The sequence below is a fragment of the Chrysochloris asiatica genome, unplaced genomic scaffold (assembly GCF_000296735.1).
Source record: "Chrysochloris asiatica unplaced genomic scaffold, ChrAsi1.0 scaffold00064, whole genome shotgun sequence".
Taxonomy (NCBI): domain Eukaryota; kingdom Metazoa; phylum Chordata; class Mammalia; order Afrosoricida; family Chrysochloridae; genus Chrysochloris; species Chrysochloris asiatica.
The window spans coordinates 15725096-15750786 of NW_006408582.1; the positions used below are offsets into that span (position 1 = coordinate 15725096).

Sequence of the window (25691 nt, forward strand, 5' to 3'; positions counted from 1 at the left end):
CCACAGAATGCCCCTCCCTCTGATCTGGGGTCTCAGGTACCTCCCAATCCAGCCTGGGCCCCTTCCCTCTATAAATAGTCTTTGTGTCCTGCTGTGCCCCGCTGGCTGCACCTTGCCCAATAGAACCTTTTTTCTGCATGGGGAGAGCTGTCCCTCCCCTTTCCTACCTACCTGCTCTGGATGTCCCCCTGCTCTCTAGAAAGAACCTTTTTTTTTTTCTTTTTTTGCTTTGGGCGAGCTGGGATATTTCCTTTCTTCTATCTGGAAATGGTATTTTTCCAGTATTTCTTCTCTCTTGCTCAGAGCACTGGGATCTGGAATGACAGCCATTGGGGTCGAGGAGGGGGTAGGAGACCCCTGAGACTCAAAGTTATGGGGAGTGGACTGCCTCGTGCCCTGCAGAGCCCTGGCACCCGCCTGGCTGTGCCGCTTTGCTCACTGGCGCTCTGCCAAGGTGCCGTAACTGTATTGTGTGTGTGTGTGTGTGTGTGTGTGTGTGAACCTGTACTGTGCATTCTCTGCTGCTCCAGCTCCCACCCACACCCACTGGCACTGTTAGCTCACCTGGTGAGCCTATTGGCTGAGTGGCCCTCCCCTGGGAGTTCCTGGTAAAATCTTTCCTTGGTTTCACAGTATTCTCATGATTTCCTACTTTTGCAAGAGTGAGGAAGGTGGTGAGGATAGACACCCCGAGGCTAGCAAACCAGGTGGAGTGACTAGGGAGGTACTGAGGAGGCAGCTAACTGTTTGGGGAATGGTGGAGGTGGATGATGGAGGTCACGCAGAGGAGACAGCAGCCCCCAAGGTGACTAGCTCAAAGGTGACAGACACAATGGACAAGCAGTTGGACTTCTGTGATGGAGGACAGACAGGCCAGCAGGCCAACAAGGACATAACCTCAGGGAGAGGACAAGACAGCTGCTAGCATCTCCTATAGTCAGTGAGGGGTGGTCAGCTGCCCCCTTTGATGGGCCAGAAGGCCTGGGGGCTCTGGGAGATGCATGGAGAAGGAGAGGACATGGGCCCCAGGCCCTTCCCCACTCTGCTTACAGCATTGCTGTGGGGGTGGCCTGCTGCCCTCCCCAGCCCTGTGTCTGCCCCTGTGTTGGAGGCACACCTGCCTGTGCTGTGCTTTTGATGTGCATCAATAAACCACCATGGCCTGAGGGCCCTGCCTCTCTTTGGGTCCTGGGGAGGGGAGGTATGTGAGTTGTGAAATCCACAGAGGAGCTCAAACTGGATGCCTTCAGGACAGGCTACCTGGAATCTTCTTCAACCTGTCTCAAATCTCACTGGGGGAGGGAGGGCTAGAATGCAGAGCCAGTATCTCTAACTTCAAAGAGATTTTGGAGGTCACTAGGTCCCTTTCCATATGGGAAAACTAAAGACTTTCAGGTGGATGTCATAGGGGAGGCCCAACCACGTTTTGTTTTTCAGAGCCCCTCATTGAATTTCCCTGTCCTCAGAACCTAAACGTCCCCTCTCCCCCCCCCCCCCCCCAGCAGCAGGGCGCCCCTTCTGCAGCTCTGAGTCACCTCTACACCATTGTTGTGGGTTTATTCAAACAGTCCTCTGCCAGAGTGGAGAAGCTCCAGAAAGCTCAAAGGGGCCCTCATTGACTCTGGGCGCCTGACCCAGTGTCATCTAGACCTTGGGAGCAACTTCTCTGGGCTAAGAAGGAAAAGCTGAAGGACAAACTACCATTTCTTGACAAACTACCACATCTAATGTGTGCTGGACATTGTGTCAGGTGCTTTTACCCGCATGATCTCATTCAATCTCCACAATGGCCCTCAGTAGTAGTATTACTATTTCACAGGTGAAGAAACAATCACAAGGAGGTTAAGCTTCTTGCCCTGTGTCTTACAGTCAGTAGGCAACAATGCCGAGCAATCACTCCATTTCATTATCCTTCCCCAAAGAATGCTGGGGACCACCTGGTAAGACCTTCATGGCTGTTTGACAGCTTCACCGTTCTGTGGCACTGCCCCCAAGGGGTCTGTTTCCACATTACTCTGGAACTGAGACCATGCCTAGTTCCAGAGTAACACTAGGGGGGGCTATGGAGTCATGAATGCCAGGGAAGTTTATTTTTATAGGCATAGTGGGCAGTGCACTTGGAGCACAAAATCCCAAAGATGGGGAAACAACCTCCAGGATCCATGGCACTGCTTCTCCATTAGATCTCCCTGCAGTTAAGAAGTTTTCAGTCTTCCAGAAGAGGAAGCTTCTGCCTTCCTGTTTTGAATCCTTCCTTCTAAGTTTGTTAGGAGATCCCCAGTATCCTCTTAATGAAGCATGAAGGCAGCAAGTGGAGATATGAGGCTCCATGCAGGTTTCCTCCTGAGAGCTTGCTTCTCCTTTCTCTTTCCAAGTGTCCACCCTTTGGCACACTACCAGTCCTGGCTGCAAGATGGGACGGAGTCACAGTACCTAATGGACTCTGCCCTGGAGTCCCTATGGTCTGCATCCTTCTAATCTGACCCAACGGAAAGAGAGGTCTACGTGTGCACACACACCCCCTCTCTGGGCTAGATTTAGAGGACAGTCTAGGAGGCCACATAGAACTATAAGGGGAGAGACAATTCTGGACTGTAACTGCCATTGCCTAACTGCGGAGTATCAGGGTTAGCCCTGTCTTCACCAGGGACCATTCCCTGAAATGGAGGGAGACCTTCAGAAAGCTGAGCTGAGGTGACTGGCCATAAAACAGCTTGGCCACAGCATCTGGAGGAGATTGAAACCAGATGCTCTCAGAGTGGGGGAAGGGTGGGTATCAGATAGGCGCAGGAGAAGCAGCAGCTCTGACTGAGAGAAGGCTGGGTTGGGGGCCTCATGGTTCTCTAGGGAAAACATCTGGCTGCCCTCTTTCCAGCTCTCCAAAGCAGGCACTACTATTTTTGCAAACTGGAGCAGCAAATCTTTTTCACGAATTCTAGAATCAGCCTTGTGTGTAGGGACAGTCAAGTACAGGGTGTGACTTGGGAGGTGTCCAGAAAGACTACCAGCTAGCCAGAAATATGTCCCCTATTGCCCCTTGCTGTGGGTTAAGCATTGCCCTCTTCTGGCAGGAGTAGTTCTGCCCTAAGCTCCTAACATCTAGTTGGTGTACCCAGAAGTTTCCTTTTAAGCTAGGAATAGATTTGTACAGGAAGTAGTGAATTGTCTGGTAAAGGAAAGAATACCACATTTATTGAGAGCCTCCTATTTGCCAGGCACTGTGACAGGCTCTCTTTAAGGGTAATCTCATTCTTTCCTCACAGCTACGTTGTTGTTGTTGAGTCAACATGGCAGCCCTGTATAGGGTTTCCGAGGTTTTAAATCTTTGTGGGAGCAGAAAGCTTCATCTTTCCCCCCCACAGAGCAGCTGGTAGGCTCTAACTGCCGACCTTGTGGATCAAAGTCCCGTGCTTATCTAATAGTCACCATGCTCCCCTCACAACTGTTTTGTTGTTAAGTGCCATCAAGTCAGTTCTGTGACTCCTGTTTGTTAAGCACTATCGAGTCGGTTCCCACTCAGGGTTCCCAAGGATCAGCTGGTGGGTTTGAACTGCTGATCTTGTGGTTCAAAGTCCAGTGCTGATCCTACAGCACCAAACCAGGAATCCTAGTTCTGACTCACAGCGACCTTATATAGAGTTTCCAAGGGGCAGCTAGTGGGTTTGAACTGCTGACCTTGTGGTTCAAAGTCCAGTGCTGATCCTACAGCACCACACCAGAAGTCCTAGTTCTGACTCATAGAGACCCTTTGAACAACCAACCCTGTGGTTAGCAGTCCAGTGCTGATCCTACAAGGCCACACCAGGAAGGTGTGTAATTATCATGTCGTACTTATAGATGAAGAAAATGAGTCTCAAAGAGGTTAAATGACTCACCTATGGCCACACAGTCACTAAATGGTAGAGTGAATGTTCTAAACCAGCCTTGCATGCTTTCACACTTGTGACCATTTTTTTTTCCAAATTAGATTTTTTTGGTAAGTTTTTATTGTGAATTGAGTGATAATTTACATGGGAGAACATCGGTTTTACACTCATTATTTCATTGCAATGATTACAATCCCTTCTGTGCATCATCATTCTATTGTATTTGCTTCTATTCCCTCTGTTTCTTCTTTAGGGTGGGGATGTACACAAACACACTCAGGAATATATAATAATTTAGATAACCAAAGGGCACATTCTGCAAGTTTGCCTCCTGGCCACAGCACACAGTCTTTTCTCTTCCCACGAGTCTAGAGTCCTCAGCTGCTCTATCTCTCCATGCCATGATCATCTCTGCCTCCATCTCTCGTGTCCCTGCTTCTCTGTATAGGGTCCCACATTCTGCTCATGCTCTTCTCCCATGATGGTCCTAGGGGCCTCTGTTCCTGTACTGTAAGATTAACTACTCCCCCCTTTATGTTACAAAACTTCTACCTTTACAGTTGTGACGGTCGCAATTAATCATGATAACAATTACTATTGCATTATAAGAATCTTATCCCCATCTCCTTTCACCAGACCCATCCAGACAAGATGAAAACTATTCAATGGGGATTCTACCTTCCCTGACACCTCTGAAATTAAACTCCTTCTTGAAAACTTGTAAGCCAGTCACTTTGTGCCTTTATAGACTCCCCTCCCCTGCATTTTAGGTAGCAATGTCTAAGTTGCCCAACTTGTGACCTTTTTATCACTGAGAAGCTTGTGGAGTTAGGGAGAAGAGGGAGAAAATAGAGTGAGGCAGTGTATGCCCCCAACTTTACTTACATGACATAGCCACCAATTGTCCTCAGTAGTCACAACACCTCTGTTGAGTATCCCAGTCACATACAGAACCTGGCCTCTCTGGAAACTAGACAGTGCCTTCAGGGGAGTCTGCAGGCAGACACTTTTGTCTAAGGCCTCCTTAGTCTCCCTCCCCCTATGACTACCTGCCTTTTTCTTTTTCTTTCACTGAAGCAATTCTCTCAACTCTTGCGATGGTCCATGGTGGAGGAGAGCAAAGATTTCCTCAGGAAGAGTCCTGTGACTACTGCTGACAAACACAACTATCCCAGGAGCTGCTGCTCCCTTTTCTAAACTCCCTTACCCCTCAGTCAGCATCTTTCCCACTTTCCCAAGAACTCTCTGTCATAATTACCTAGTGCTGTTATAACAGAAACACCACAAATGGATAGCTTTAACAAGAAGTTTATTCTCTTACAATTTATGAGGCTAGATGTCTGAATTCAGGGTGTTGACTCTAGGAGTAGGTTTGCTATTGGCTCAGGAAGAAGGTCCTTGTCTCCTTTTAACATCTGTGAGCCCACTGTTTCTTGGAGATCTCTATGTGTCTTAGCATCAATCTTCCCCTGGGTCTAGGAGGTACTCAGTGCAGCGATACTGAATTCAAAGACCATGCTCTGCTTTGACTTTTCTATCTGTGTGGCAGCAGGTCCTTCCATGCTCTTATTAGAAAAATGATGGTACAGGCCACATCCAAGGGAAATGCTTCTTACATGGGATCAGGGCTGTGACCTGATTTTGTTTTGTTGTTGTTTTAGTGCCATTGAGTTGGTTCCAACTCATAGCAACCCAGCATGAGGTTTCTGAGAAGCAGTTGGTGAGTTTGAACTGCCAACTTTGTAGTTAGTAGTCCAATGCTAATCCGACAGCACCACACCAGGACTCCTTGACATGATTAAGTACTGGTAAGTTGATTCTGAGTCATAATGACCCTATATAGCATTTCCAAGGAGCAACTAGTGGGTTTGAACTTCTGACCTTGTGGTTTGAAGTCCAGTATTAATCCTACAGTGCCACACCAGGAGTCCTTGGCCTGAATAAAGGCACCTAAGGTTGGCGGTTCAAACTCACCAGCCACTCCTCAGAAACCTGATTGCTATGAGTTGAAATCAACTCAATGGCACTTAACAACAACAATAATTCTCTTGTAACTTATTGGCTGATCACACCAGATTATATCATGGGGGGTGATTACATCATTACATAGCTGCCAAACCACTGAGAATCCTGACCCAGTCAAGTTGACACATATTTTGGGGAGGACACAATTCAATCCATGACATGCCACACTTTGACTTCCAAAATTCATGTCCTTGCAACATGTAAAATATGTTCATCCTATAATAGCACTCAAAAGTCTTAAATTAACTCCAAACCCCAAATTCCATCTTGTGGCAGCTATTTCTGTATTAGCTTTAGTAAAACTTTATTTGCTTGGGATAGCAAAGAGATTGTCTGATGATTTCCGCATTCTGTTGGGTCACCTCTCTTTGGAATGGGCACAAATATAGATCTCTTCCAATCAGTGGGCCAGATAGTTGTCTTCCAAATTTCTTGGCTGAGATGAGTGAGTGCCTTCAGTGCTGCCTCACTTTTTCTTGAAAGATTTCGATTTTTATTCAATCAATTCCTGGTGCCTTGTTCTTTGCCAATGACTTCAATGCACTTTGGACTTCTTCCTTTAGTATCATTGGCTCTTGATCATTTGCTACCCCTTGAAACAGTGGAACATCAACCATTTCCTTTTGGTACAGTGACTCTGTGTATTCCTTCCATCTTCTTTTGGTGTTTTTCTACACCATTCAATAATTTGCCCAGAGAATCCTTCAATAACAAAAGTTGAGCCTTGGATTTTTTCATCAGTTCCCTCAGCTTTAGAAATGCTGAGTGCGTGTTCTTCCCTTTTGGTTTTCTGACTCCAGATCTTTGCACATATCATTGTAATATTTGACTTTGTCTTTTTGAGCTGACCTTTGAAATCTTCTGTTCAGCTCTTGTACCTCTTCATTTCTTCCATTTGCTTTATTATCTCTATGCTGGTGAGCAAGTTTCAGTGTCTCTTCTGACATCCATTTTGATCTTTTCCTTCTTTCTTGTCTTCTTAATAACTTTTTGCTTTCTTCCTGTATGATGTTCTTGATGTCATCCCCCAACTCTTCTGGTCTTCAGTCTAGTGTTTAATGTATCAAATCTGTTCTTCATATGATCTCTAAATTCAGGTGGGATGTATTCAAGGAACCTTATGAGTAGCAGAGAAACACTGTCAGGTATAGTGCCAGAAAATGCAAGTAGGAAAGAGCTACCTCCTCAAAGTAGAGTTGACCGTGATGACATGAATGAAGTAAAGCCCATGGGATTAAAGCCCTTGGGACCTTCATTTACTGATGATGGGGCACAACTCAAAATGAAGAGAAACAGCTGTAAACATCCATTAATAATCGGAACAAGGAATGTACGAAGTATGAATCTAGAAAAATTGGAAATTGTTAAAAATGAAATGGAAAGCATAAATATTGGTATCTTAGGCATTAGTGAACTGAAATGGACTGGTAGTGGCCATTTTGAATCTGACAACCACATGGTTTACTATGCCAGGAATGACAAATTGAAGAGGAATGGTGTTGCATTCATTGTCAAAAAGAACATGTCCAGATCAGTCATGAGGTACAACACTGTCCGTGATAGGATAATATCCATGCAACTACAGGGAAGACCAGTTAATACCATTATTATTCAAATTTATGCACCAACTACTAAAGCCAGTGCGGATGAAATAGAAACTTCTTCAATCTGAAATTGATCAAACATGAAATCAAGATGTATTGATCATTACTGGTGATTGGAATACAAAGATTGGAAACAAAAAGGAAGGATCAGGAGTTGGAAAATTTGGCTTTGGTGATAGAAATGATGCTGGAGATCACATGATAGAATTCTGCAAAACCAATGAATTGTTCATTTCAAATACCTTCTTTACACAACATAAGAGACAATTATACACATGGACCTCACTAGATGGAATACACAGAAATCAAATTGACTACATCTGTGGAAAGAGACTACATCAGACAAAACAAGGTCAGGGGCAGACTGTGGAACAGACCATCAACTGCTCATATGCAAATTCACACTGAAGCTGATGAAAACAAAAACAAATCCATGAGAGCCAAAATATGACCTTAAATAACAGGGGTGGGGAACCTTTTTACTGACAAATTTTATAACATCATTTGCAGGCCAAATAAAATTATCAACCTAAAAATTAGCCTGCTGTATTTGGTCAAACATTTAATTAATTCACCCCTAATGTGATGACTGTAACTGTGGTTGCCTAGGCAGGGTCAGCCCAAATGATTTATGACCCGTGGGCCAGATGTTTCCCATCTCTGCTGTATAGAATTCCCAAGGAGCAGCTGGTAGATTTGAACTGCTGACCTTGTAGTTTGATGTCCACTGCTTATCCTACAGTGCAATACCAGGATCCACAGAGCTCTTTAGCTCTACTAATAAATGCCCAGTGGAACCCCAATCTGCCAGTAAGCCTCAGCCTGAAGGTGCTCAGTTCTCTCACTCTTTGGGCTGGCAAACCTAGCTCCACTTACAACCGTCTGGGGGCACTCCACTCCACCAGGAAGCCTTCTGCCCAAAGGCACTCAGCACTCTCTCTCCTGCATTGTCTTACACCAGGCTCTTGGTTCTGTTGCCACTATTTCTCTGCTGCTTCTTCTTGCTGTCTGTACCTTCTCTGGTGGTACAGTTCTCCTCGCTTCCTTCTGATTCCAGTCTGCAGTTCCAGAATTCCCTTTGACATCCATAATTCCACCAACACTTTCTTCAAGGCACTGCAGACTTGTACTATTAGGCACCTTCAAACTTTTCCAACCTCTCTACCTATCAGCCAATTCTAAAACCATTTCCACATTTTAAGTATTTGTCAGAGCAGCACCACACTGCTTGTTTATCTTTGTTATCTAGTGTTGCTATAATAGAAATATTACAAATGAATAACTTTAACAAAGAGAAATTTATTCCCTCACACTTTAGGAGGCTAGAAGTCTAAATTCAGGGCGCCAACTCTAGGGAAAGACCTTCTCTCTTAGCTCTAGAGAAAGTTCCTTGCTTCCTTTCAACATCTGTGAACCTGGCATTCCTTGGACATCTCCATGTGTCTTGGCATCAATCTTTCCCTGGACTTAGGAGGTTCTCAGTGCAAGGGTCCTGGGTCCAAAGGAGACGCTCCATTTCTGGCTCTTCTTTCTTGGTTGTAGTAGGTCTTCTCTCTGTTCACTTCTCTCTTTTTTATCTCTTTTAAGAGAAAATGCCACACCCCAGGGAAACTCCCCTTATGTCAGTTCAGGGCTGTGACTAGATTAAGGGTGTTGCATCCCACTCTAATCATCTTACAACTGATGTGCTGATCAGAACACATCATGGGAGATGATTATATCATTACATAACTGCCAAATCACTGAGCATCATGGCCAAGCCAAGTTGGGGGGACACAATTCAGTCCATGACACTCTTTACTTCTAGATTCCCACAGGAGCTTGCTTTGCCCCAACCTTCACCTTCTATTTTATCTGTAATTAAATTTAAAAAACAAAACAAAACAACTTTTTATTGCTAAAAAGGTTTTGGGTAGTTTATAGAGCAGATCAGTTTTCATTAAACAATTCATATGCATTGTTTCATGACATTAATTACAATTCTCACAATTTAATATAATTTATCCCACTTCTTCCATTTCTTGTTTTCTATTCCTCCTTCTTTTCTAACCTTTCTGAATTTTGTCCTTGAGTAAATGCTGATCTTTTGATTTCAAATGATTGATTATTCTAAGGTGTGTGTACTTCCCTAGTGTTATTGTTCCCCTTATTGCCATTGGATGTTTTTGTCTGCTTCTGATCATGGCATGAAGGGTTGAGAGGGATAGACAACAGGCTTGGGCCAGAGGCTCAACCCCACATTTTATAGAAGGAGAAGAGAGGCCCAGGAAGGAGGCTCAGTTTGCCAAGAGCTACTGAATGGCTAGTGCTATCTTCCCCATAGTGCTCCCAAAGAAAACAGTCTGCACTCTATCCAGAGAAGCAGCAACACCAGAGATGGAGACAGAGATGATGACATGGAGAGCTAGAGCAGTTGAGGACGCTAGACTCATGGAAAGAGAAAGGCTGTGTGCTGACGGCCAGGAGGCAGGCTTGTAGAACGTGCCCTTTGGTTGTTTAAATGATTATATATTCCTGAGTGTTTTTGCGTACATCCAAAAATTAAAAAAAAGATGGAACAGAAGCAAATACTGTTGACTGATGATGCACGGAGGGGATTGTAATCATTGCAATGAAACAAAATACTATAGGATGAGTGTAAAACCAATGTTCTCCCATGTAAACTATCACTCAATTCACAATAAAAACTTAAAAAAACAAAAAACAGTCTGTAGTTCCAGAGCATGTGGTTATCTTGATCTGATGATGGGGTACTATGAACAGCACCATATTGGGAGCACAGAGGATAGTGCAATTCCATCCTTGCTCTCCCACTGCTAGCTAGGCACTAAGGACCCAAGGAGACCACAGGGATTGAAGACAAGAGACTGGCGGAGCAGGCTTTGCTTCCTCTTCAAGTGATCAGATGAGCTGATGGGCAGTTGCACTGGAGTTGAACTATCTCGAATCCTGTTGCAACCAGATGGTGAGGGTGGGTTGGACCCAGAGAACGTGTTGTTGTGTGCCATTGAATTGATTTTTGACTCATTATGAACATATTAATTTATTTAATTCTAAAATATGTATCAATGGCCTACAGCCAGATCCTAAGCAGCTTCCACCACCCAGAGAATACACATGCCAACTCTGCATCCTCTCCCTCTCTTCCACCACCATCTCTGGTTCTCTCTGCCCCCTCTCCTCTTAGTATTTCTCCTTCTCCTCCTGTTCTATCAGAGCCCGCTCATCACCCATGCTTTGGGCTGCCGGCTGCTCAATTGTAAACACTAGGGGGGTAAAAATCAGGATATCTAGATGGGCCCGCACTCCTACTCCTTGAGCTGCTTAGTGGTCTTCAAGGTTTGCCTCCACTTTCACTGACTAGTGCACGCTGCACATGGTCACTCTGGCTATGGCACCAAAGCCTTTGGTATTGTTTCAGTTTGGGTATGTGCCTTTTCTGAGCTGGCACCAAACTTTCCCTGCTAGACTTACCTTTAACCTGAGGTGATATAGTTAGGGCCCGCCTCTTAAGATGGGTCAAGGCAAAAGACTGGGAGGTCTTGCAGGCATAGGCCCCTGAGTCATTAGAGCAGTCTTTGTTGGTTGACGGGGTCTTGGGACATGGGTCTGGATTGATCCTGAGCCTGCTTCTTGCTGTGGTGTTGCTGTTCCTAAGATCCCATTCAGAGTAGAGGACTAGGTTCACTTCTGTGGGTTGCTGGCTCCTTCTGAGCATGTAGCTTGCCAACTGGGATTATGCCCCTTTGAGCTTCAGAGAACCTGGAGGGTTAGTGAGGAGAGTGGCGGCCACTGACTACAAATTCTGCCATGGAGAAGCTAATGCCAAGTTGGTTGGCAAACTGTCTGAATGAGCTGCCTCTTTATTCTGCTTATGCCTTCCAGGCTGTTCCATGGCTACCCTTGCCAAGCACCCCTGTCAGGAGAGGAGGAGGCAGGAAGGGTTGCTGTGACATCACAGTCTTATGATTTTACTGTCCCAGCAAGCAGCAATCCCTGTCCCTCACAGGACTTCAGAAGCTCACCTATAGTGGGGACAGGAAGAGAGAGAGCTAGGTGTAGCCTGGCCGTAAGATTAGGGTGGCTTCCTGGAAGAAGAGGATCCTGTGGATCCAAATGGCACAAGCCTCTGGTTCCCACTATTGCTTTCTGCTTATTGAACCAATATAGTGTCCACCATGCCACCCCTTGGGATGGGTTCCTCACAGATTCCAGAGTGTCTGGCACCACATCTGCCCTCAAAGTAGGGAAGAGCCTGGGGCCAGTAAAGACCCACAGTCCCACTGAAGGATCCCAGGGAACACCAAACTCAGAGCAGGCTGCTGGGCTTTCTCCAGAATCTCTGAGAGTGGCCAACCAGGATTTAAGAACCTGGGGTCCTCTCAGCTTTCCTGGCCTATGAAATCCATGTAAAGGAAGTAGAGGGAGAGCTTCCTCTGAAGGAAACATCCAGGAATGTGGTTTCTCATCTCCTGGCATCTGGCGGCACAAGTCTGTTTCTTACTACCTGAGCCAGGAGGGAGCCACTGAGAGCAGTTTGTTGGAGAGGGAGGAAAGAGGAGGCCAGACAAGATAAGGCCTTGGGTGGCCTTAGGCCAGGGGGCCAGAGGTGGAATGTTTGCTCAGAGGTTGCTGAACATCTGGCTCTTGTCTCTCATGTGGGGAGGAGGACCAGGTGGGGTCTGACCTACAGGAAGGTGAGCACCAGAGAGCAAGGCATCCAAGAGACTGGAACAGTTAGTGGACCTGTCCTAAGAGTGGCTTATGGACTCCCTTAACTGGAAAGCAGCCCCCACCCACTGTGACTCACCTGATGGACTCTGGCAACCTACCCTCCCCCCTTCCATAGACCAGAGGCAGAGAGCCATGCCTACCCTATTTTACAATACCCCCCTGCCACCACACAGCCTCTTTACAGAGTGCCCCATCCTCCCCATGGTGTGTATATGGGCAGTGTGTGTATACAGTATTTGGAAGGGGGAAAAATAGTGTGCAATGTATGCTTATGGGTGTCTGAGTGTGAAATCCCATCCTCAGGAGACCTGGAATTGAAGGAAGGAAGACCAGCCAGAGAAGCTAAGTGTCGGGGCTGGTCTTCCTGGGGCAGGCGGGCCCCAGACACACAGCAAACCTGCACACTTGGAGTGAGATAACCCTCCCCCTTCTCCTCCATGTCCCAGACAGCATCTAGCACAGGATATTGGCTGTAACACTTTCGGTTTATTGGCTGGGGTACCCTGGTGTGGCTGACCAGCCACTGGGCCTGAGAGAAGCCCTGTCTTATATGGCCACCCCCTCCCTTCATCTCCCCATTGTGGCTCCTGTGGGACATGCGTGGATAATCATACCCCAGGAATGGGGAGGCAGGGGAACAGAGACTTAAAATAAAACCAAACCCAAGTGGGGGAGGGGGCTAGGACATATATATTACAATGAAGATTATGCCACCGGGGCTCTATGCAATACAGCGTGTAGAGGAGGCAGGGATGGTGGGCAAGTCCTGCTGACAGCCCCTCTCCCCACCAGGGCAGGGCCCCAGAGAAGAACGGTCACTTCAAGTGTCTCAGTGAAAGCTCTGACCCCTGGCCCTGGCCACCTCTTGGGTGGGGGCAAGGGAAAAAGGGTTCATGAGGAAATGGTTTATGAAGGAGTCCAATCCCTTTGCCCACTGAGGGCAGCCTCAACTGGAGCCCTTGGCCCAGTTGGCCCAGGTGCCTGAGGGAGAGGGACGGTGTGCCCGTCTTCTGCCCTCCCCCCACTGTCCGGCATCTGAGGGAAGCATGCCTCCTGTCCCCTTCCCCGGTGTGAGGGTAGTGGTTACTTCCTGCTGTGGAGTGTGTCCTGAAACTTGGTGCTGGTGTACCGCAGGTGGAAGCCTTTTTTGGTGATGGTGTCATCTGAGTGGAATTTCACCAGGACAGAATCTCCCGCTGAGTAGACCTCCTCAGGAGGCTGAAGGAAAAAAGGGTGGGTGTGAGGCTGAGGAAGAGGGGGTTGGATTTGGGAAGGGGAGAAGGCCAGTCCTTCCATCTAGAGAGAACTGATCCAATTTCTCCCCAATCCCAGGCTCCCTGGCTCTAAGAAAGGCAGGAAGTGCCAGCCCCTTTAAGTAGACTCTTGCTTGCTAGGAGTTTAATGGGACACTGGGGGAAGGGAGAAAGCATGGCTTAGGAACGTTTGCCTTAAGTTCAGAATAGACTCCCATACTAAATGGCACTCTGCTACTACTAACTAGTTAGCTGTGTAATCTCAGGGACGCTCTATGCCTCATTTTCTCCATCTGCCAAAGGGAGGAAAAGCTATCTGCTTCCCAAGCCGCGAAGGGACATTGGGGGGTAAAAACAAATGGGCTGATGAATGTGAAAGAGTCCTGCAAAGGGGGTGAGTTCTCTATGGTCTTTCGGAGAACACTGGGCAGCGCGTCTCTCTGCGGGGCTGTAGGGAAGCTAGCAGACAGATGCACAGTCTCCCAGGCCTGCCACCCTCTGCATCCACCTCTAGGTTCTAGTTATGGTCTACTTTAGGTGATCCCACCTTTCGGGGAGATTCACTGTAAACCCCCTCCTCACTTCAGTGGGCAAGCGCTCAGAGTGAGCCATCCTACAAATCATCAGCATATAAAAGCTCTGGGCCCTCCCTCAGGGAACAGAAACAGTCCTTGAGGATTTTGCCAGTAGCCATGAAGGAAGCCCTGCTTGGGTTCCTACTCTGGGTGCCCTCCTTGTTGCTCCAGTTTGGTGGTGGTTTCTGGAAGAAGTTGTGCTGGATCAGGGTAGCTATACAGGGCCAGGGGAGAAGCAGGTTAGCTCGGTAGCCAGGGAAGTGGGCAGGCGGAGGGGGCTGTGTGCTCTGCTTGCGGGCTCCACCCTGTCCTCCAGCCCTGCCCAGTCTCTGCCACTTATACAAAGGCTGAAACTCTGCTCCTCAGAGAAAGTTCAGCCAATGTTGGGTCCAGCAGCTGCTGCAGTTCCTGGAACGTTTAACCCTTCCTGAGGTCCCCAGGCTACCCTGGAGCAGGCGTATGGGAGGGGGGAGTAGTGTGTATGTGGAGGGGAACAGGAGGGAGGGAAAAGTGTGCTTGTTTGAGTATGTGGATTGAGAAGGGAAGACAGCTTTCACTGAAGGAGGAAAGGATTCAAAGAGACAAAAAGGGGGGCGGGATAAAGGAAGCCACAGACAAGGTCTTATTGGGAAGAGGGGAAAAAACCACACCATCCATGTGGTTAGCCCATAGCCTTAGTTAAAATCCCATCAAACAGAATTTTGCCCACAGGCTCTGAAAGTGCCATGTTACAGGGGGAGGTGGTGGTGGGGGGTTGCTCATGATGGAACAAGAAGCAATGCTCAGAGTCTGCTTGGACAGCAGCAACGTCTTTGGGACAAGTTGGCCTCTCACCAGGATGAAACTCTGGCAGCAGAAGGCATGAGGTGGTTTAATGGATCAGCCAGACAGGCACTGCTGAGCTTGGGCTTTCTGGCTCCAGCCCCAACCCCTGGTCCCCCCTCCAGGCCCTGCAATCCTGTCTTGGGATGTGCCAGGGTGAAGGGGCAGAGGCCTAGTACCTGGTAACCTAACTATTCTGGTTCTGAAGCAGGCCTATGTCAGGACAGAGCCCACAGGAACCATTGTTTTGTCTAGAAAGGACCTGGTTTCCTGGGCCTTCTGTGTGGGAGAATGGCACAAGATCTGGTCAGTCTCTCGGAACAGCCTCCTACCAGCCTGGGTTCTGGCTGTTGTAAAAGGCCAGGTATATTCTACCACTCACCCCCACTTCCCTCCCCTTTAAGGCACTGCTTGCACTGGTATGTGTGGTAAGAGCTCAAGAGCTCCCCTCAGCCCCAGAGGGTGTGTTGTTATTGTTAAGTGCCGTTCAGTCAATTCTGAGTCATAGTGACCCTGTTGTTGTTGTTAAGTGCTGTTGAGTCGGTTCTGACTCATAGCGACCCTGTATAGGATTTCCAAGGAGCGCCACCACCTTGCAGTTCAAACCTACCTTGTGGTCCAGTGCTTATCCCACAGCGCCACACCGGGCCTCCCCAAGAGGGCGTAGGGAGGGTCTTACCCCGGAGCCGCAGTAGCGCCCCAGTCTAGGGGCTGTGCTGTCATAACCATCGAAGAGTTCCATGTAGTCGTAGCCACAATCGGTCTCCTCCTCCACCTCGAAGGTCTGGAACACTAGCTCCACGCCATAGCCCTCCTCGGCCACAATAACCCACTCGCAGTCCACCCCTCCAGGGTAGTTGTTGTCTCCAAACTGGGCATGGGAGTAAAGGTCCTTGGTCTTCACTTCTGCCCGCACCTGACCCCCACACTCTGCAGGGGGAGACAACAAGATTGGTGGGCATTTCTTGAGCACTGCTCATGTGCCAAGCACTGGGCCCCATCATGTTCAACCCTCACAGTGAGAGGAGGCCTAGAAGGAGGTCCACAGCTAGGGATAGGTGGGGTTTGGACCTGGCTCAGAACTGAACTGCTCAGCTGGCTGTTCCACCTCTGGGATCGATGCCTACTGAGGCCAGCGGATGAGTTAGGCTGAAAAACACTGAGGGAAGGACAGTCGCATGGGGTGTGGGGAATGCACACTGCCTCTAAAGAGGACAGTTGCTAATTCGCTCCAGCTGGTGACTGTCATGGAGGAATGTGGGTCCAGCCTTGCCAGGTCTTCGATTTTTAAAAGAGAAGCCATACATCTGGAATTTATGTAAAAACTCCTGATTTTTAAAATGTTGGCTCAAATTTATTTAATAAAAAAACAAACCCAAAACCAAAAAAAGAAGAAAAAAAAGCACATCTGTGGGCCAAACATAGCAGGTTTGAGGACCAGTTTGAATTCCGGGGCCCCAATTTGTGACCTCTGTTCTGGCAGAGGCAAATGAGAATAAGTGGGTGGGCCAGGACAGTCAGTGGCCACCCTCCTCCCAACACCCTCAGGCCTCCCTTCCTGCACCTGGCCTTCACTATCCCAGGAGGAGATGGGGAGAAGACTGGGTGGGGCTGGGGTCAGGGACTGAACTGAAAAGGGAGGAGTGTCTGCAGATTCATCAGTTCTGGGGACTCTCCAGCAGGTGGCTCAAGATCCAGGAAGAAACTTTAAAGGTCTCCATCTGGAACTTTGGTCTGACACCCAAGGCCTTTCGGGACTGGGCGCCAACTTTTCTCTGTAACCACATCATTCCCGTTTCATCTTCATTACTGTTTTCACATAGCCAGTATTGTTGGTGTCATTGATTCTGGTTCATAGTCACCCCATGTGACAGAGTACAATTGCTCATAGGCTTTTCTTGACAGTAATCTTTATGAAATCAGTAATCTTTCTCCTGCAGAACTGCTGAGTTTGAACTATCACCTTTTTGGTAACAGCCAAGTGCTTTAGCTGTTGCATCACCAGGGCTCCCTCACACACCCAATACTGGGACCCGACTAAATCAATGACTTGCTGTCACTTGCATACACCGTAAGTTGCCCTGAAACTGTGGTTTTGCAGCTTCCCTCCCTGCCCCAGTCTGGAATGACCCTGCCAACTCACACCTGAATTGTTGGCTCCTGGAGCCTTTTAAATTGCCCTTACCATGTTTTGTCTCAAGCTGTAATTATCTCTGCATGTTTTAGCTTACAATGAGTTCCTGGGAAACAGGGGTATTGTTGTTGTTGTTAAGTGCTGTCGAAGCGGTTCCGACCCATAGCGACCCTGTACAGGGTTTCCAAGGGTGTAAATCTTTACGGGAGTAGAAAGCTTCATCTTTCTTCCGCGGAGCGGCTGGTAGTTTCGAACCGCTGACCTTAAGGTTTGCAGTCTGATTCGTAACCACTACGCTACCAGGTGGAAGGTTCCATACCTGCTTCATCACCATGTGTCTCTGAGTCTTCTTGCATAGTACAAGAGAACTCCATGAATGGTGGTTGAATAAATGAACACAGGAATGCAGAGTAAGTTCCTCTAAGGCAGGAGTCTTCAAACGCTTTGTTCATTTCTTTGATCCATACTCAGAACACTGCCTCATGTACACTATGCATTAATAAATATTTGTTGGATCAATCAGTGTATCTTTGGGGTTGGAATGTGGGTGCTTTCCTCTATTGTCAAGCGTCTTACCCTTGGAAGCTTTGGGAGATTCATGAAAGAAAGAGGTCTGGACCAATAAGTCACACCTCCGTTGTTTCTGGGTACCCTATTCCCTGTCATCTCACTCCCTAATCACGACCTCCACTCCTCCACCCTCTAATGCTTACTCTCTGCTCCCCTGGCCTGGCATGGCCTTCACAACACATTGTCTTGTTCCCTCATCCATCATTCTCTTTCCACCAGGCTACAAGGCATGGTCTGTCTATGCTTTACACTAACTCTTTGTAAACCCCCACCTCTAGCCCAGGCCTTAGCTTTGAGTCAAGGATCAGCAGATATCTCCAGAACATATGACTTGAGGGTCCAGCTGCCCAGCACCTTGGCCTGAGGCAGGCCTCACCTGTGGAGTGGGATGCTTGGAAGCCCTTCCTCTGGACGGAGTTGTCAGAAAAGAATCTCAGGAACATGCGGTTGCCCGTGGCCAGGACGGGCTCTGGCTTCTTGCTTCCACAGAGTCGGGCTAGGACGGGAGCTTTGGCGTCACGCCCATCATACACCTCCAGGTGGTCATAGGCACACTCAGGCTGGGACTCAATGTCCATCTCCGTGAAGGTCTGCAAGGTGTGAGGAGCAGTGCAGATTAGGGATGTGGTTGGGAGGCTGGCTGGGGTAGGGAGCGGGAGGCCCCAGGAATGCAGCAATAGCAGATACACCCCTATATTCTCCTGGGAATGGTGGCCTCAGTGGATATCGGATTTGGGGGTTCTCACAGAAATGGTGGAGATCTGGTGTGGAGCTGTAGGATAAGCACTGGACTGCTAACCACAACGGCAGCAGTTCAAACTCACCAGCTGTTCCTTGGAAACCCTATACCAGGCTGCTTTGAGTTGGAACCGACTCGATGGCACTTAACACCAACAACACAGGGATGGCAGCGTATGGGTTCAGCCATGTCGCCAGGTTTGCAGCCTGCATTGCTCTGAGGAGAGCCTCTGATTCATTTGGGATTTTGGAGATGGAGACATAGGTGGTGGTTGGACTGTATGGAGGGAGCAGATGTGCTGTAGAGGCATGGTGTGGGCACCTTACCAGCTTGACCCGGTGCCCAGGGGTGCTAGAGATGGCCCAGGTGCACTCCTTCTTGCTGGGATATTTGTCAGGCCAGTTTGGGCTGGTGATGGTGCCAGTGGTGGAGGTTACCTTGTGGTCACAGCCAGCTGTGGGGTGGGGAGGGGGGTGAGTGGGAGGGAATCAGCAGGGACCTCAATGCTCCCATGTCCCCTAGAAGAAAGACCCTTCCATTTGGTCCTTTCCACTTCTTTTTTTTATCTTACCCCCACTTAACTACTAGATTGAAAGTTTACATGACTTCTCATTCTGTTACCCATCCTGAGGAAAACCTAGATGGCTGATTTTTAAAGAAGCCATAGCTACCCCCTTGCTGCAGCACAGATGCCCGAGGCCTAGGGAAGCTGCGCCCTGGACCTTTGAAGCCCACCTCTGCCCACCTTTGAGGCTGTACCACCTCTGCCTCTCCTTGGTGTTGTCATCTACTGACCTCCCGCTATGTCTCCCATTCACAGAAGACTTTGGCACCTGACTCAGTTCTCTCCACCTTGGTCGTCATCTTAGGTGATGTCAACAAACATGTGATGGTCCTTCCAACACACTGGCCTCCAGTTCTTTGACCTTCTCAGTTCTTATCTCCTTCTTGAGATACTCGTGCTCATGACCTCATTGAGGCTTTACCATCATCTAAGATTTCTCAATGGTATAAATGCATTGCTCTTTTTGTGGTCACCTCCTGTTCTGTAGTGGGCACAGGTTCCCACTTTTCCTACAACAGTCATTCAGCTTTAGAGAGCTCTCCATGGTCTTGAATTTTTCCATTTTCTCCCAATATAGCCTCTTCCATCACTTACTACACATCTTATGCAGTGAGACCTAACACCCTACTCATCGACATCTTCAAGGGTCCTGCATCTCTGTATTTCTACTGCACCATCTTAGAAAATCCCATGTGTGTTTTCCAACCTCAGCTGGTCCCCAAACCACCTTGATACTCTGGATTTTCCCTTAGCGAGCTCTATTGCTCCATACCTCAGCTACTGTTACAAATCTTCAGTACTCATCTCAAGTTATTGGCTCAATTCCCAACCTGTCATTCCCAACCTCCCCTCCTATCTCTCTGAGAGAGTCGGGGTCATCAGGCATTCACTACTTTCACTTCCCGCCTCCTATCTGTAAACACAACTTACCTGTCTCCACCTTCTCTCCTTTCCTTTGGATTCAGAGGAGAAGGTGTTCCTCCTTTCTGTCAAGGGTGAATTTCTCTTCTGTGGGTTGAAGTCTTTTGCTGTCTGTAAGCTGAGGGTCCTCCTACCACAAACTATTCACCACCATCCTTACTCTATCAGTTCTGTCAGCCAATTCTAAAATAACTCTCACAACCCTAACTCTCCTCTAGAGACCATCTACTCTCTCCCCATGTCTTCTCAACTAAGTTTTAAGAAAAGTTGCTAATCCTATGTTGTCACTACTGGTGGCGCCTTAATCTACTGTAATCTGGCTTCTGCCTCTGAAAAGCATGGTCTATCAAATTTCTAAGCAGATGCTCATTATTCATTATTAATCAATCTGACAAGGCCTCTGAGGGAAAATGGGCTGCCAGTGTACTGTTGGGCCAAGGTAGGAAAAAGGAATGAGTGGGATGCAGGCTGCACCTATGTGCCTAAAGCCAAAGGCTCACAGAATTAATGGTAAAGGCATATCACCTAAGAAAGGAGTCTTGATTAAGTCCACCCAGTAGGTCCCTAGTAGAAGCAGGTCAAGCCCCAGTATCCCCACTTGAGCTGTGAGCTGTTGCCATCACCTACATCTCCACACCTGCTCTCATCACTTGTACACTACTCTTCCACTCTCTTCTCTCCCCAGGTAGGCTGAAATTTCCTTTGGAGCAGATGGACCGCTCTTGGATTCCCTACGGAACTCTGTACAGTGCTGGGCCCTCAGGAGGGCTTTGGGAAATACTGATGGATTTGCAATTGGTCTGTCACTTGCATAAGGAACCCTGAATACTTCTAAAATGAATCAAAATTATGAACAGGTCATCTTCCCTAAAAGTTTAAACCCCTGACTATCTAGTTCATGATGCTACTTGATTGATCAAAATCCTATTTTTCTCCCATAAAGAGAACAGAGGAAGAATGAAATTCAGACAATATCAGAATAAGATTCCCTCTAGCTAAAAGATTGGAGAGCTCTGTTGAGTCAGGAACTCCATATTCGGGAAGCCTGAAGGAATGGGACGGGAAGTCCTTAACTGTCCATTGGCTCACTGTTGAGTGCTTCAGTTCTGCGATCAGCCATTTCTTTATACATTGACTGTTCATCTTATAATGGGAAAAAAGAGTCATTTGCCAGGGACTGTGCTAAATGTTCAAAGCAGTATCTGTAAATCTCAGTATCCACCAAAGGAGGTACCGTTTATATCATTTATAACTCAGAGGATGAGTGACTGACTGCCCAAAGTCACATAGACATTAAGAAGCAGAGGCAAGAGTCAAAGCCTGTGCACTTGCCCTTGTGTTGTGCTGCTGGGATTGTATGTCTCTAGCAAGCTAGGGGTCACATTGGAACTAATGACTTCAAGCAGGCCTATGGTGTATCATTCCAGAGAAGTACCAGATGACATGGATGATGATATAAGAATTGTTTCCAAATATCTGCAGGGGGCTTCAGTGTCACAAAAACAGTGGCTCTGTTCAAGGTATCTTCAGGGGGCAGAAGTATGACCAGTTAATGTTCATGCTCACTATATGAGCCCATCTACTCTCTGAGGTAGGTAGGTACTGTTATTATCTACATTTTCATAAGGCACAGAGAGGGTAAGTAAGTCACTTGAGGGCACATAGCTCGGCTATGTTAAGTGGCAGAGCTGGGCTAGGCAATCCAGAGTCTATGTTCTTAACCACTATCTTATCTTGCCTCTCTGCTAGTGGGAAGACATTACAGAGAAAGATTCTCACTAACTAGAGGGTGTGGTGGTGGTGGTGGTAACGTGCCGTGGAGTCGGTTCGACTCATAGCAACCATGTGTAGGGTTTCTGAGGCTGTAAATCTTTATGGGAACAGAAAGCCTCATATTTCTTCTGTGGAATGGCTGGTAGTTTTGAACTGCTAGCCTTTAGGTTAGCAGCCCTACTCGTAACCATTACACTACCAGAGCTCCTTACTAGAGAGTATATTAACTTGGTGAAAGGGGAATATATAATAAGTAGGTCAGTAAAAAAAATGATGAAAGCAAAGAAAGACAAGAGTATAAGATTAAAGGCAAGAGAGATAAATACTATTATATATACAATCCTGCAGTAACAATAATTTACAAGTAGATGAATATATAGACATGCAAGTTGAACAGGTATGGGAAGGAGAATGGGAGTATACTTATGAATATATACACACAAATATATATAGGTTTGACAGAGAATATTTCTATATATGTATTTACTTGTGCTGCAAATATACCCATAAACAGAGAACATACAGGTAAAGTTATGAAAATTTTTAAGCCATAACCCAACACCTTGAGGAAACGAGTCTCTGGGAAAGGGGGCCTCAGAACCACAGTCTCTGGAGACAACACCAAGGTCAATGGATATAACACAATCCACAAAGACAATGTTTGAAATCCTACTTTAGTGAGTGTTGTTGTTGTTGTTGTTAAGTGCCATCGAGTCGGGTCCGACCCATAGCGACCCTGTACAGGGTTTCCGAGGGTGTAAATCTTTACGGGAGTAGAAAGCCTCATCTTTCTCCCGCGGAGCGGCTGGTAGTTTCGAACCGCTGACCTTAAGGTTCGCAGCCCGATTCGTAACCACTACGCTACCAGACTGGGAATTTTAAAAGCTTATGAGCAGCCCTCAAAGGTACAACTATTGGTCTTTCCCCATCCAGAGCAAAGAGTGAGGAAAACCAGGGGAAAAACCTATGGAAACAATCAGTCCAATGGACTAATGGACCATGTGATCAGCCATCTTGACCCTGAGGCCAGAACTAGCTGGTATCCAGCTCTGAAAGGCATCACAGTAGAAGGTCCTGGATACATTGGTACAAAAAAATTGGAACAAAATGCAAAGTCATCAAAAAGATCAGACTTACACTGGTCAAATAGAGACCGATGGAACCCCTGAGCCTACGGCCCTTAATCACTTTTCAGATCTGGAGATGAACTCACCCCTGTAACTCCATTTGCAATGGAACAATAGACAGGTCTATGATAAATGTAGGGAGGTGCCAACTCCTTAGGCTAATCAACCATTTGAGACCCAAGGGGCAGTATTTGCCTGAGGACAAAGTTCAGAAGGCAGGAAGGGTTAGGAAAGAAGGAGGAATGGAAATGGGAAACACCAGGAGGAAGTGGGTTAAGTGATGTCACACTGGGGGGGATTGCAATCAATGACATGAAATATAATATGAATGAACTGTAAAATGGAAAACTGGTTTGCTCTTTAAAATGTCACCTGATTCACAATCAAAAAGTAAAATATAAAAACAAAGGGAAGGATTTGGATGTACTTTTTGAGAAGTACTAACTACCAGAGGACTCCTGGTGTGGTGCTGGAGGATAAGCACTAGACTGTTAACCACAAGGTCAGTGGTTCAAACCCACCAGCCACTCCTTAGAAACCCTATACAGGGTCACTATGAGTCAGAACTGACTCAAAGGCACTTAACAACAACAACCAGGAGTCTTGGTGTGGCACTGAGTTAATGTGTTGGACTTCAAAGTCGGTTTGAACTGCAAGGTTGGCAGTTCAAGCTCACCAGCCGCTCCTTGGAAACTCTATACAGGGTCGGAACTGACTTGATGACACTTAACAACAACAACATCAACTACTAGAAGTACCTAAAAATGGAAGAGGTTGCCTTGAGCCAGCAGTGAGCTGTGGACATATTCAGACTGTAGTGTGTGTGACTGATATTTTGGAGGGGAGGGGATGGACCTGCGCACCAGATGGGAGGCTAAACAGTACTCAGCACCAAGAATCTATTCTGAGGCTCATGGAGATAGATCTTCTCTGACCTCATGGCCTACAAGTCCAGATGCCCCCACTGCCATTGGCATTGCGATTGCTGGTCTTTGTACAGCCCTTACCTTCCTTGCAGTCGTGTTTGTTGTCATGAAGAACGAAGCCGCTGCGACACTGACACTCGTAGCTGCCGAACGTGTTGACACAGTCTTGCTGGCAGCCGCCATTATCCTTGGAGCACTCGTCCTTGTCTGTAGCAGGGCAAATAAGGGCAGACCTTGTGTTTGTGCAGGACAGAGGTCTGGGACACCTTAGGGGAAAGGAGCGAACTGGCTGGACTTCCTCCCACCAGGAGAAAGGTACAGCTGACTGGCTGGGTGGGCTATGGGAGGTCAAGTTGGTGGGGCCTGGGGCAGTGCATCAAGCAGAACCAGCTAAGTGGAGGCTGGCGGGAGGTTCCTGAATCCCCACTGTGGGGAGAGAGAGTAGAAGTGGGTGGAGGAAGGGCCAGGAGTCCAGAGCTGACCAGCATGGGAACCCTCTACCATTACCTGCTTACTGGACAGATGGACAAGTGGAAAAATAGACACACGGACAAGCAGACTGCAAGAGAAAGGAGTAGGACGCAGGGGTCCCTCTTTTACTTCACAACAGGAAATGTCACAGACGCCATCAAAATGGGAGGGGTGGGATGGGGAAGCTCCCCTGTCCACATGAGGGGGGACAGGGGAGGAGAGGAAAGCACCAGTTCTGTCCGGCCAAGAAAAAGGCCGGAATGGCAGAGCGGAGGTGGAGGGGAGTGTGGGCACAGAAGTCCCCATCCCATTCCATCCGAGGTGAGGTTCCTGAGTAACAAACGGTCCAGGAGGCCTGGCAGGCCTCATTGGGGGGTCCGGTTTCTTTTCTGCACTCGGAATTTGAGCTGGTGGGGGCGTCCCCGAGGGGGCTGCAGAGCTGGCCTCTTTTCTGAAACGAGAGAGAGAGAAGGAGAAAAGAGACCAAGGGGTGGAGAGCAGGGGCCAGGGAGGGAGAGCAGTGAAAAACCACATCTGGGCCTCTGCCAGGGGGTGGGGGGTATGGATCCACGGGGTAGGGCAGGGGGCAGCGAGAATACGCATGCAGGGCAGCATGTCCCATGCAGCCAGGCCATGGAGGGGTAGCAGTGGGAAAAGGGACAGCAACAAGGGCAGGTGAACCTGTGGCATGGCGAAGTTCTGGAGGGCCAGGCCCACCAAGGCCCACACCCTGAGCATGGAGGGAAATGATTCCTTGGTAAGGGGGACGCTTGTGGGAACTCTGCTCTGACTCTTTCAGTTTGCTGCATCCGTAAAGTACGTTACACAAACACACACTCACACACCACCACCACAGATAGACCTCCCACAGCCCCATTCACGGATGCTCCAAACATGGAAACATACACACATGTGCACATACAGCTACACAGAGATAGACAGCACACATATATACACACCAATGCACTGGCAGGCACACAGATACAAACACACGAACACATGTGAAGACACAGAGACATCATCAAATCTACAATGTGTCCAGAGGCATACAAGAGACACACATTACACACTCCCACATATATGTGTCAGCAAACATACACAAAGACAGAGACACACAGACACACACAAATTCATGACCAGATTTCTAGATCCAGGCGTACTCACACACTCCAGTTGACCCACCTGGAAACACACACATAACTACACAAACTTGTGCACTGACCCACACAAATACACATGGTCACAATACGGGTCTGTCACACTGACACAGTCTCAGGTCTGTGGTCATTTGGGGGACAGTGTACTTGGCATGTGGGCAGGCGTTCAGGGAAGGTATGTTGATCCAAATGGACACCCAGAATTCCAGAGATGAACCATGAGGTAGAAAGACACCTACTGACTTTCAAATGGCCAGGTGGCGTCTGTGGTAAGGGCCTTTCCTCTGCTCTTAATCAAGAGTGGCGCCTGAGGGCTGGAACATTGGCTCCAAAATGTTTTACTTCTCCATTCTCAGCTGGGCCAGACCCCTCAGGGCCCACGGGAACCCAAGGCTAAGAGGTGGAGTCCCCAAGTCCCTTCCCAAGAGC

General features: G+C 47.8%; 1 protein-coding gene across 1 annotated transcript in view; it reads right to left on the reverse strand.

Moving 5' to 3' along the window:
• Positions 1–13312: 13312 nt before the first annotated feature.
• BMP1 (bone morphogenetic protein 1) overlaps positions 13313–25691 on the reverse strand; it is an 83866-nt gene continuing 71487 nt past the window's right edge. The window contains exons 16-20 of the mRNA XM_006864400.1: positions 23716–23841; positions 18649–18776; positions 17960–18173; positions 15559–15809; positions 13313–13447 (exon numbers count right to left, since the gene is read on the reverse strand). Of these exons, the coding sequence (XP_006864462.1) occupies positions 13313–13447; positions 15559–15809; positions 17960–18173; positions 18649–18776; positions 23716–23841 (854 nt within the window). The remainder of the gene's footprint in view (positions 13448–15558; positions 15810–17959; positions 18174–18648; positions 18777–23715; positions 23842–25691) is intronic.